At 42.8% G+C, this 13,239-nt stretch overlaps 1 protein-coding gene across 3 annotated transcripts in view; it reads right to left on the bottom strand.

The window, feature by feature from the left end:
- The window catches only part of ZNF827 (zinc finger protein 827), a 261,480-nt gene that overhangs the window by 17,133 nt on the left and 231,108 nt on the right, over nucleotides 1-13,239 (bottom strand). For all 3 annotated transcript variants that reach the window (XM_006887004.1, XM_006887002.1, XM_006887003.1), the window contains 3 exons: nucleotides 11,295-11,432; nucleotides 6,025-6,196; nucleotides 4,032-4,198 (listed from right to left, as the gene is read on the bottom strand). In XM_006887004.1, the coding sequence (XP_006887066.1) occupies nucleotides 4,032-4,198; nucleotides 6,025-6,196; nucleotides 11,295-11,432 (477 nt within the window). The remainder of the gene's footprint in view (nucleotides 1-4,031; nucleotides 4,199-6,024; nucleotides 6,197-11,294; nucleotides 11,433-13,239) is intronic.

Below are 13,239 nucleotides of genomic sequence, written 5' to 3'. Positions count from 1 at the left end.
AGCTATGACCTTGTGGAAGCAGATCACGAGGCCTGGTTGGTTTGAAGTGCATACGATATGCGTCATCAAGAGACTCTACAATGTTTATTACCTAGTCTTTAAAAAAAAATTCCCCACGAAATAAGTGCTCTGAGATTAACCTTAAATTGAAATAGAAAATATTCCGAGATCTTCTTAAAACCAAATAATACTGATGCTAAATTAGTAAAATAATGGCTACCTTGCAGTTGTGCTCTTATGGATCTATCCCAAAACTCAGTGTTATATTGTCAGTACCAACCCATACTTGACCCTTCAGCAGGTTTTCAAAAGCTGTAAATCACATGAGAGGGGACTGTCCATCTTCCTCCCTTGGAGCAGCTGGTGTATGTGAACCATCTACCTTTTGGTGGCAGTGCAACTCCTTACCCATTAGGCCACCAGAGCTATTGATATGGAATCAAATTTACAATGCTGCTGTTGTTCTATGTCATTGAGTTGCTTGTGATTTACAGTGACCTTATGTACAATAGCCCTGAACCCTGCTCTATCCTGTGCCAACTTTACTGTTTCTGACACACCTACCCTCATTAACCCAGTCACTGAATCAATCCATTTCATAGAGGGTCTTCCTCTCTTGTACTGTCCCTCCACCTTTCCTAGCCTGATGTCCCTATCCAAGGACTAGTCCCTCCTTGCAAAGTATGTCAGATGAAGTCTCAGAATCCTTGCCTCCAAGGAGCAGCCTGGGTTTACTCTCTCCAGGACGAACTTGTTTGTTCTCCTAGCAGTCCATGGTATATTCAATACTCTTCTCCAGACCACAGCTCAAAGTCATCAATTTTCTTTCTACCATCCCTATTCATTGTCCAGATAAACTGCAAAAAAATGGAAGTGATTCTGAATGGCCTGGATCAGGTCCACCTTAATCTCCAGAGTGACATCATTGCTCTGCAGTAATCTGGAGAGGTGCCTGACAGCAGACTTTGCCAATGCAATTCATCTTTTGATTTCCTGGCTGCTGGTACCAAGAGTGTTGACTGTGGCGCCAAGCAAACTAAAGCTGTTAACAATCCCAATCTGTTCACCATCTATCATAATGCTGTCAATAGTAACTTAAAAGATTAGTTAGTCAACTTTGTTGTCATTTTAGGGCAGTAAATTTATGTTGATAGGGGAGGATCTACTCAGGAAAGGAGAGTGAAGATGGGTGTACTCTTAGAAAGTGTAATGAGTGTTACTGAACTGCACTGGAAGAAATTGCTGAGTTGCTTATGTTCTGCTGTATATATTTTCGACAACCATAAAATAAATTCTTTTTTAAAAGAAGTAGTCTGCCAATTTTTTTACTTATATGGTTGAATATAATCTTTTTCCCAAATAGTTGTTAAGGCCGACTGTAGTAAAGCAACTTCTTTAATGTATTTGACTTTTGGTTCTCTGTACTGAACAAATGAGTCCATTTTCCTCCTCTTGCCAAGGAGCCCAGTCACTTCAGAGGCAAAGAGAGCTTTGCTATGACAATCGAGAGATATGTGTGTTTGCAGTGGCTGGTGGTGGATGTCAAGTTTCCAGTAACAAAATGCAAATGATAATGATTATAAATAAGTCCAATACCTTTCCAGTCATATGGTTTCTCTGGCTTCCTTGAGGTGAGGCATGGGGAATGAGGCAACGAGGACAGTGTTTTGCTGGGTTTAAACATCCTTTGGGATGGAGAGGTTTAGAAGAATGGGGGTGTAGCAGAAAAGAGAGAGAGAAAAAAAAAACACCCTGAAGAGCCAGTGGGAATGGAAGAGGGCCTGGCCTTTTCATCCATTAGCTATTCCTCAAATGCTGAATTTAATTTGTCTTTAGCTTGGGCTTCCCAGCTCACCTGCTGTCCACAGTGCTAATGTGGTTACAGGCAGACAACTGACTGTAAAAACGGCACCTTCTCACTCAGCATAACGGCTCTCCGCAGACCTCCAAGTCATATCTGCTCAGTTTACTGACAAAACCAAGCTTCTATTGCTGCTGGCACTATGGAGCCAGAGTGGCCCGCGAAGCTCAGATGAATCCTCCTTGGCTTGTGCATCATCAGCACAGCTGTCAGGAACATTCCCTCTCCAGCGGCCTCGGAGCCAGAGTTGTGAGGGGCTGACCCAGCACCGAGGGTCGGCTGTGAGCAGCCCTAGCTCTTAATGTGTACGCACTGCAAATGCCGGGGGAGTGCATCCTCATTCGCACATAATGACTCCTCACTGGTGTCATTTGTAACCCTCACTTATGAGGGTGTAATTGCACTGTGAAGTCAAAATGTTAACATCATTAAACCGAAGACGTTAACCAGGGTGGTAAGATGCTTAAAGGAAAAGGGAGCCTTGGCAAAAAGTCTTGTCTGTGGCCTAGAGTGACTTTATTGTTTGAGAATCTGGATCCCCCCTGCCCCTGTCCCTTGTAGATATGCGGGGAGTTGTGGTGACCTAGTCCATAGGGAGTCATGCTGCTAACCCAAAGACCACATCTCTCTGGTGGTTTAACTCCACCTACGGTTCTGCAGGAAAAAGGTGGTCTATCTCCTCTCATGTGATTATATCCATTGAAGCCTGCTAGCATGTCAGATATGAGTTGGTTCAACCTTGATAGCAATGGACTTGGGCTTTTTCATAGACACACCCATGTAATTATGAGAATGTCAAGGGTACAAATTCATGAGAGGAGTCCAAAACCTGCAGAACCGAGTGTGCAGAGCTCAGGAAAAGCAACGTATAAAGGTACAAATGACTGCCAGGTGCTCAGGAGAGTGGTGACACAGAGAGAAGTCTCCAGAACATAGTGGGATATGAAATAGCATCATGACAAATGAAGATAAGACTGAAATTGTCAACAATTTTATTCTACTTAGATCAATAGTCAACATGCACAGAAGCAGCGTTTGAGAACGTAAATGACATGCTACATGTCACTTTGAGGATCAAGATACACGTGATCCAAGCTGTGGTCTTTTCAATGGCCTCACTGCATAAGAAAGTTTAAAAACAAGAAAGAAAGCAGAAGAACTGATGGAAAAAAAATAATGCAGAGAACCAGAAGGAAGAATAAATCAGTCTTAGAAAACAACCAGAATGCTCCTCAGAAGCGAGGATGGGTGAGGCTTTGGCTCTCTTACTTTAAACCTGGCAACAGGAAAGGCCCATCACCAGAAGAGGACATCACAGGCAGTAAGAGAGTCGGTGGAAATGCGAGGAGCCCTTAGAGATGAGACGACACAACAGTCACAACAATGGACTCAAACACACCAATAATCAAGAGGAAGGCACAGGGTCAGGCAATGATTTGTTTTGTTATAATTACGTTCACTCTAAATTGGAGCCCACTTGGTCGTAACCAAAACCAACACTGTTGCTGTACTGTGTGGAGTTGGAACTAACTTATAGCTGACCCTCCACTGGGTTTTCAGAGGCAGTGAATCACACGGGAGGAGAGTGCCCATTTTTCTCCCATGGAGCAGCTGGTGGATTTGAACCATGTGCCTTTGGGTTGGTAGTACAATTCCTTACTACTAAGCCACTGGAGCTCTCCTAAAAACAACATAGTAAGCTAATAATAGTATTTATCTCAAAAGGTTGTTATGAGGCTTAAATGAAATACAGCATGTAAAGGCACAAGCCTGGGCCATCATAAGAGTTTGATGGATGGTACCGACAATGATAGGGAGCTCCGGTGGCCTCTGAAATTTTGACGGAGTTGGTCAACTATGAGTCAGTTCCGACTCCAAGGTACATAACAACAATCAAGCAATAATGATGAAGTAGGACGAGGAATAAGTGAAAAGCGTAGCACCTCTCAACTGCCTCTGAGTCTACGGGCCTTTCAGATTAGCCAGGTCCCAAGCCACACCAGGCTTGTCACTCACTGTAGATAATCAGAGCATGGTGCTGGTACCCTGGGGTAGCCTTCCTCCTGGGGAAGAAAGCATCCTGGAGATGGAAACACTGCTGATTGGGCAAGAACCCTAGGGTGGCAGGGTTTGGAGGACAAGGGTGGGGAGGATGGGCAGGAGCGGTCACCTGTGTGCTTGGTGCCAATGTGAGCCTTTATCTCTGCTTCCTCCATGGTGACGAAGTCGCAGGCAGTGCAACAGATGGAAAACATCCACTGCTCCTTGTCCACGTGGAGCGACATGTGGCTGACAAACTGGACATTGAGCTCTGTCTCGAATCCACACACGTGACAGCTATAGGAGAGAATGGAAGAAAAGAAGGACAGAGAAGAGTCATGTGCGCTTTAAATGCAGGCTACCCAAGTATGCTTCGTACACTTAGAAGACTGACACTAGTGGGGCGTTACTCCTCCTCATCAAAAGGCTCTGCACTAGAAAACTTGTCTGCTTGCAAGTAGCCCTTGGATGTGGTCTTCATGCCAAAGAGATTAAGCACTGGCATGATGTAACAATCTCATACATGCTATAATGATGCTAAAGAACTATAAACTTAATTTAAAACTCCAGAATCCAGATGCTACACGTCATCTGATTCCTTTGGGCAAAGAGATACAGCACAGCAAAGCCCGGGTATTTACAGTGTGGATATACTAATAAACCCAGTGCACTCTGCAGAGCCCGGGAGTCTCTCTTTGACTCCGGGATTCTTCCTGCCTGTGTAGGAGTGGAAGCACACAAAGTCATCACATGGTACTGTGAACAAGAGCCCATGACAACTCCTGTCAGAAGCTATCCTTCCAGAGAGACATTCTGAACAAAAACAAGTCTCCACCCATCTAAGTGGACCATCTCTAGGACAAGAGTCAAAAGATGGACTGAAACTTGAGATTTAGAACAACCAAATCAAATACCAATTTATGGTTCACTATGGAGTTCAAGGTGTCAGCCATTCTGTGGGAAGATGAAGCAATCTGCTCCTGCTGGGATTAACAGCCTCAGAAGTCTTACGCAGAGTGGCCATGAGTTTATAACAACTCAGTAGTAGTGAGTTTTTTTGTTTTGTTTTTTAATGGAATCCCTAAGGGACACTGAAAGCATCATGAAAAGGTTGGCAGTTCAAATCTATGGCTGCTCTGCAGGAGATTAATGTAGCAGCAGTCTTTTTCCATAAAGAGAAATAATTTTTAAAACCTTATGGAGCAGCAGTTCCACTCTGTTATTCTGGATTGGAGTTCACTTGATGACAGTGGGTTTGGTGTGGTTACGGAGTCCCTGCGGGGCTGGCGGGTGGTGGTTTGGGGAGGTGGTATTATATGCCATTGAGTGAGAATCAACCATAGCTGACCCTCCCGTGGGTTTTTAGAGGCAGTAAATCACACAGGAGGAGAATGCCCATCCTTCTCCCACAGAGTAGCTGGTGAATTCTAATCACATGCCTTTGGGTTGGCAGAGCAGCCCTTTACCACTAGGCCACCTGAGCTAGAAATGGTTATTGTGCTTGGTTAATAACTAGAAGTCTAGAGGCTTGAGTCCACCCAGAAGTGCCTCAGAAGAAAGGTCTGGTGATCTACTTGTGAAAGATCAGTCACTTAATACTCTAGGGAGGACAGTTCTATCCTGACAGACTTGGGAGCCGTGAGTCAGAGTTGACCCAATACTAATAGAAACTGAAAAATGGAAGAAAAATGTTTCTTCCAGGACTAAATGACAACATCATTGATGTTTTCTGGCCTATTTCCTTAGGGTCTCAAGATTTATTTTCTCTAGATTTGTATTTCCCCCCAACTCCTATGATATTCTGAGAAGAAAGAATGTGCTCAGTTGTGATGCTTAGATTTTCAGCTGCACAAACCTCAGAGTTAATCATCTCTAGAGCCAGGCCACTCACGGGAGCTCCACCCAGAGCCACCTCCAAGACTATTTCCCTTTCAATTAATTCTACCAGAGCCACCCAAGCCAACAGACGAGTCAGAGCAACTGCAGGGTTCAGTGTAAGCAAAGGCAATTTTCAAGAGGAAGGTCAGCGTTACTGAGAGAAGGGTCCCCTTAGTAGGCAGGGAGAGCGTTTTCAAGGAAGGAGCCCGGGAAACGTGGACCACAGTGTTCCATCTCCAACTCACCTGTAATAATATGGGTGTTTCTTCCCATCGCTGCCTTCAGAGGTGACAGCGCTGACGATGTCCTCGGTATCTGTACTCACCAGCTTCACGGAATGGACAGTCAGGTGCTGGTTCAGATTCGCACGGCACTTAGCAGCATAGGGGCACAAATGGCATTTGTATTTTCTTTCCTCTGGGGGAAAATAAACCCAAACCACTCTCAAAAATGAATTCCCAACATCATGGCAATCAATCTCTTGATGATATGAAAGAAAGGCTGGGTCAAGTCCTATATCAGAAGGGAAAATATTATCCAATGTCATTGAATTTAGTGTTGATGACATGAGTAACCTGTCAGGTTGTTAACTGAAAAATCAGGTGTTCAGAGCCAAAGGAGAAAGATATGGGAGGAAGATTTACATCCTAAAAAACCTGATCAAGAGTTTGAATCAGCTCATCAGTTTTTGTTGCTGTTAAGTGCCATCAAAGTCAAGTATGACTCATAGCAACCCTATGAACAACAGACTGGAAGCTTGCTTTATCTTGTGCCCTTCCTTATCACCTCTGACACACTAGAGCCAATTACTTATGTTACTGTGTCAATGGCTCTTTCTGGAAGGTCTTCCTCTCCTACCCGGACTCTCTGTCTTATCAAGCATGATGCCCCTTTCCAAGGAATAGCTTCATCTAGTTACATGTCCAAAGTATGAGAGATGAAGCTTCACCACCTTTGCCTCCAGGGAGCACTCCAGCCGCACATTCTCCATGATGCATCTATTTGTCCTTTTGGCAGTCCATGGGATTTTCAGTACTTTTCTCTGGAACCACAATTCAGACATCAATTCTTCTCTCATCCTTATTTATTGTCAAGCTCTATGATGCAAAGCAGGTGACTGAGAGGACTCAGTAGTCATAGGTTAAAAACCTTTAGGTATCTAAACGTCTTGTGAGGGCAGTGGTGCTGGTTCAATGGTATGATTGTCACCTTTTATGTAGGAGATCTGGCTTGAGTCATGGCCAATGCACCTCATATCCAATTATTACCTGTCTATCAGCAGTGGATTCAGATTGTTATGATGCTTAGCAATTACCAGCGGTGATTTTAGACTAAGACAAATTAGAAAGGGAAGTCTGAAAATTTTTTTGTTGACCCTCAAGCAATGAACACCTTATGGGTCACATAAGCCTGGGCAACTCCATGACCACTTACAACTACAATAATAACAAAAGTTTTTACCCAAAAGTCCACTCCTGCATAAATATTTCCAGAGTACTGGAAAAATGTATAGAGCCTATCACAAACTGCTTATAGAACATATGTCCTGTAGGAAGTGCAACCAGGGTGCTCCTTGGAGGCAAGGATGGTGAAACTTCCTCTCACACACTTCGAGCATGTTGTCAGGAGGCATGGCTGTTTTGTTGTTATGAGCTGCTGAGCAGGAAATGACTCACAGCTGACCCTCCAGCAGGTTTTCAGAGGCTGTAAAATGCATGGAGGAGACTGCGCATTTTTCATCTGTGGAGCAGCTGGCATGTTGAACCACCTCCCTTCAGTCAGCAGCAATGGAATTCCTTACGCACTAGACCACCGGAGTTCCTTGAAAAAATGGCATTACAGTATGCTTGAAAGGGTGGAAGAATTAATGAAGGAGAGGAAGACCTTTAGTGAGACAAAGTGACATGGTGAAAGCAATAATGGGCTTGTGGCAGGTGGAGATTATGAGGCTAGGACAGGGTAGGGCAAGGTTACAATCTGTTGTTTATAGGATTGCTATACGTTGTAGCTGACTCTCTGGCACCTAACAACAACAACAACAATTACACAATCATATTTTTCCTGGACATCTCGAACTGCCCTGTGTTGATAAGGCAAGCTCTGTAGAGGCTGAAAGAGTACTGTGCATATATACATGTGCCCCTACGTGGCAGATGTGGTGGGATTCTTGAGCACAGAAGAAAAGATTCAAACAAGATATTAATACTACTGGAAAGTAAGTGGGCGCATCATTTTCCCTAGGCTCCAGGCCTAGGTCAGCCAAGAAATTAAAAGCTAATGAAATTAAAGAGAAAAAAAATTACTCATATGAAATAATTTAATTGGAAATTTTCATTTTAAATAAATAAACTAAAAAAATTCCAATTAATTTCTTAATGGAAACCCTCTCATAAAACTGATGAATGTCATAGGACCATTTCCAGAGTAGCTTTCTGAATTCATCTGATTAATCAAGCAAATTAAAAGGAGCAGGGTTTGCTTTCAATGCACAGATAACTGTGGCAGAAGAAGGAGGAAAAAAAATATCTCTATTTTCTATCCTTATTTCTTTGTATCGCTTGGGTTAAAGAAACTACTAGCCTTCTCTACTTCACAGGCATATTATGAAGAATGCCTCAGAAAATACATGGCTTCATTTTTATTACAGGTGGTTCCCAGTGGCTGAAGTGCTGATCTTTTGCACCTTAAGGGCCTTGGGGAAGAGCCTTGCAATACAGATAAAAAGACAGTACTTCATTTAGAATTTCAGGCTTTGTAGTAATTGGGGAAGCTCTAGTGGTGTGGGAGGAGGGCTCTGGTGATTTAGTCGTAAGGAGCTGTACCCCAAGTTAAAGGAACATGGTCTCAATCCAGCTGCTCTGGGGGAGAAAGACAAGCAATCTCCTCTAGGGCAATTTACTGCCTCCAAAAACCAGCTGGAGCGTCAGGCATGAGTCAGTTCTGACTCAGCAGCAATGAGATAAGTTAGTTACTGAAAAGTCCTTGGGTGGCAATACTGGTTAAAGTGCTTGGATGTTGTCAGGTTAGAAGCATGAATTACCTAAGGATGTCCTGGAAGAAGGGACTCGAGATCTACTTCTGAAAAAGCAGCCTCTAATAACTGTACGGAGTGGTACTACACAGACACATCTGGGTGACCAAGAATCAAAATGAACTCCACAGTAACCGGTATTTGGTTTATTAGTAACTGAAGCTGCCAAGTTCCATTGCTAAGATTATACTGTCTCCAGAAAGAGAACTGTTCAACCTTTCACCTTTTTCCTTCACTTAGAAAAGTTTAAATAACATTTAAATTACCTATTCTCATAACAAACAACTCACCTGAGAAGGGTACACTACCCTAATGCTTTTCTCAGTATTACCTCCTTAATCATATTTGCAATTTTTCCCTTTGCAAATAATTGATCAAACAAACAAAACTTCCTCTTGGGTTCTGTTTGCTCAAATCATCTAAGTAATCTAAATTTTCGGTATTTATTTGCCACATGTTGTTGTTGTTAAGTGCCATCGAGTCGAGTAGGACTCATAGTGATCCTATGAGCAAAAGATCTGAACCCTGTTCTATCCTGCGTCATCCTTACACTTCCTGACACACAAGAGCCCACTGCAGCAGTCACCGTATCAGTCCACCTGGTTGAGGGTCTTCTTCTCCTTCGCCGACCCTCCACCCTTCCCAGCATCATGTCCTTCTCCAAGGAATAGCCCCTCTTAGCAACATGTCCAAAATATGTGAGGTGAAGCCTCATCATTTTTGCCACAAAGCTGTCCTTATTCTCTCCTCTAATTCTTCAGAGACCCCTTGGTAGTACAGTGATTGAGTATTCAGCTGCTAACCAATAGTTCAATCAACCAGGTCCACCAGCCACTCTGTGGGAGAATGATGTGTCGATCTGCTTCTGTAAAGATTACAGCCCTGGAAAGCAGATGAGGAGTCACTTCGAGTGGGAATCAATATGATGGCAAGAGTGTAAGTTTGATAATGATAATTAGGTCTTCTTTCTGATTCCTAAAGTGAATATTTTTGCTTTATTTCCCTCAACTAACAGGCTTAAAGGGAGTTGCTACTTTGTGGTTTTCTATTTTCTAAGATATTCCTCCATGAATAGCTTTTGTTATTTTTTTATTAATCCCTTAAAGTGAGTGCTAACTTCTTCTCTCTTAGTCTTTATGTTCCAATCCTGAAAGCTCTGGTGGCCTGATGGGTAAGGAGTCACACTGCCAATCCAAAGGCATGAGAGTCGAATCCACCAGCTGTTTTGTGAAAGGAAGATGTGCAGTCTCCTCTCATGCAATTTACAGCATCTGAAAACCCACAGAAGGGTCAGCTACAAGGTGGTTCTGGCTTGATGGTAATGAGTTGATTTTTCTTTTTAATTTTCTAATTAAGACATGTTCCTTTGACTAGAGTGGTGGGTATTTGCTCCAGGGTTGAGCATGAAGTGGTCACCATTCTCTTTCTTCCAGATGCCTGAAATTTGAGTTTTGATTTTTCTTTTTCCCCTTTGATCTATCAAGGTAAGCTCTTTAATGTGAAGCCAGGAATGTTTGATTTTTATTATTTCCATCTTGCCTTATATCTACTCTTGACATTGCCTGTTTCCTTGGACTTCACATATACTGATTAAGTTACTATTTCTTTCTCTTTTGCTGTTGTCACTGACTCGACTGCAACTGATGTGACCCTGTACGTACAAAGCAGAACTGCTCCACTGGGTTTTCAAGGTTGTGACTGGTAAGAAGCAGATCTCCAAGCCTGTCTCTGGAGACACTAGCGGGTGGATTAAAGTCACTGGCCTATCAAATACTTGTCTGCTGCCTAGAAGTCAAGGGCTTAATTGTTTGTATCACCTAGGGCCTTTAATTTTCCTTTCTACTCCTTTTTGACTTAATTGCTTTCTCTTCTGCAACACTCAGAATCAACTCTATTCTTCTACTATCATCTATACATAAAGATAGAAACTGTATCTCCACCAAGATGTTCTTTTCAAAGAGAAAATAATTCACTGCTCACACCTTCAATAGTAAGATAAAGCCACTGGGATGAAGTGTAGTCCCCTGGCTGGCCTCTGCAAGATGAGAGCAATGAACTGCATCTTTTCCTCATCAACTTTACTTAGAACTCAATGAATCCTCTCAATGCAAAGAAAAAGTTCTTCCAGCACTTACTTGAACATGCCAATTAAAATGGTTTGAATATAAAAATACAAATAATAATGAGAGCTGTGGTGGCCTAGTGGCAAGAACCTGTGTTGCAATCCCAAAGGCACACGGTTCGAATCCACTGGATGCTCTGCTGGAGAAGGACGGGCAATCTCCTCCTGAGCCAGTCAGATCTGATTCGACGGTACAACACAAAAACAACAAAAAAATAAATAAAATGGTTTGAAAAGGTCATGGTAAAAATGTTTCCAGTACTTCCTGTTATAATAACTCTCTAGAGAGACTCTGTCTCTTATTAATAGATGAACAGATGATTCAGAGAGGGGAAGGCACAGCAGCTGAGGACCTGACTCACCTGTGTGCAGCGAGAGATGTCGGGACAAGGTCTGCTGTCGGCCAAACACTTTCCCACACACATCACAGGGGAAAAGCTGATCGTTGAATTTCCAGGACGGCAATCCATTTCCTGCCTCGAGCACTATCTTTTCTGTTTCTGGGTCAGAAGAACAAAACATCATGAGGAATGAACAAATGCAACATGGACAAATCTTGTTTAAATAAAACGTCAAAACTTCAACAGAGGCTTCTTTTTGAAGAATGTGGCTCATAATTACAGTAAGTCCTAGTCACTCCAGGTCTTCCTGCTCATTTCTGGCCTCCAAGAAGCCCGTTCATCCTCTGTGGTGAGACTCATCCAAGTCTAGTCAAATCTTTAGGGGTTTTTTTCGGGGGTTATCCCCCTTTTTTCATGACTAAAGGTCAGTTGACTTGATCTTCTACAATGCTAAATGAGGTGGATGTTTGAATTGCACGTTACAGTTCCAGAAATTTAAGACTCTTGCCACAAGGCAGTTGATGAAGAATGGTGAGCTTTCAGACTGTGATGTGAAAATAAATGGTTCAAATCATCAAAAGGAAATATGCTTCTGCTACCCTGTGTGCAGGAAAGCACTGCTCTGCATTTTGGGTCATGCACAAAGCTCAAAGAAGAACTTCTGTTAAGCGCACTCTGTGATGAACACTACGGACTTCTCCACATCAAAGTTCCCGGCGCCCCAGTGCACAAACAGCTTTCCCCAGTGTTAACTGGGGTAACAGTGAAGGTAGTAGGGTAACTGTACATAATTCACAGCCATGAATAGAATAAATAAAAGTTAACACATCCTTTAGTCAACTTAAATAGTCTCTATTTTCTCACTATTACCAATAGATTGTCTTTACTTTTTCCTTATATTTTTCTCCTGAAAAATGAAGTACTCCCACCACCACCACCACCACCACCACCACACACACACACACACACACTTAAAGTAAGGGCATATATCAGTATTTAAAAAAGGACTGCTATGGATTGAACTGTGTCCCCTTAAAAGTTATGTCAGAGTCCTACCTCCTGGTATTATGAATGTGACCTTGTTGGAAAATAGGGTCTCTGATGATGATGGAGGATTTGACATGAGGACATTCTGCAGAAGGATGGGTCCTAAAACAACATGAGCAGTATTCTTATGAGAGAGGAGACGGTCATGTGAAGACAGAGGTAGACACTGGAGTGATGGTACATCTTTAAGTCCAGAACACCAAAGCCTGCCAGAAACGACCAGAAGGTAGCAAGAGCCAAGGGGGGTTCTTCCCCTGGAGCCTTCAGAGCGTGAGCCTCCTGACACCTTGAATTTGGACTTCCAGATTGCAGAACTCTAAAACTCTAACCATCTGCTGTTTTAAGCCACCACTTAGTATGTTTGCTGCAGTCCTGGAACCTAGTACAGAGAAACTTCTACAGGCATAAGCAACAATTTGGAAAGCAAGACGAATAATTTACTGAATTAATATCTTGTCCTTTACCTTGAAAGTACTATGAATTATCTTATGACATAGGACATTACTGAACTGGTTACCACATGAGATAATTACATGCTGGTTGTTGCTGTTGTGTGCCAACATGTCTGAACCAACTCATACGTGCTGACTCTCTAGCAGCTTTTCACAAGCAGTTAATCACATGGGAGACTGTCCATCCTTCTCCCACAGAGCAGCGGGTAGATTCTAACCACACAGCTTCAGGACTGCAGCACAGTTCTTACCACTAGGCCACCAGAACTCCCTAATTACATGGTGAGAAGAACTTTTCATAAGACCCAAACTGATGGAAATGCTCAAACCACTCAGACATGCTCAGAAGAAGAAATGCCGCTTCACCTGTGTACCTTCAAGAAAATCAACTGATTTTTCATTTGAATAAGACTTCCCAGGTAATACTACCGAAGCAGAGAAGGAACAAATAGCATGCAATTTAGTTA

Source organism: Elephantulus edwardii, unplaced genomic scaffold (genome assembly GCF_000299155.1).
Source record: "Elephantulus edwardii isolate Elephantulus edwardi_28Jun2011 unplaced genomic scaffold, EleEdw1.0 scaffold00053, whole genome shotgun sequence".
NCBI classification, from domain to species: Eukaryota; Metazoa; Chordata; class Mammalia; order Macroscelidea; family Macroscelididae; genus Elephantulus; species Elephantulus edwardii.
Note: the sequence above shows the minus strand (reverse complement) of the source record. Positions and strands in the feature narration are given on the sequence as shown.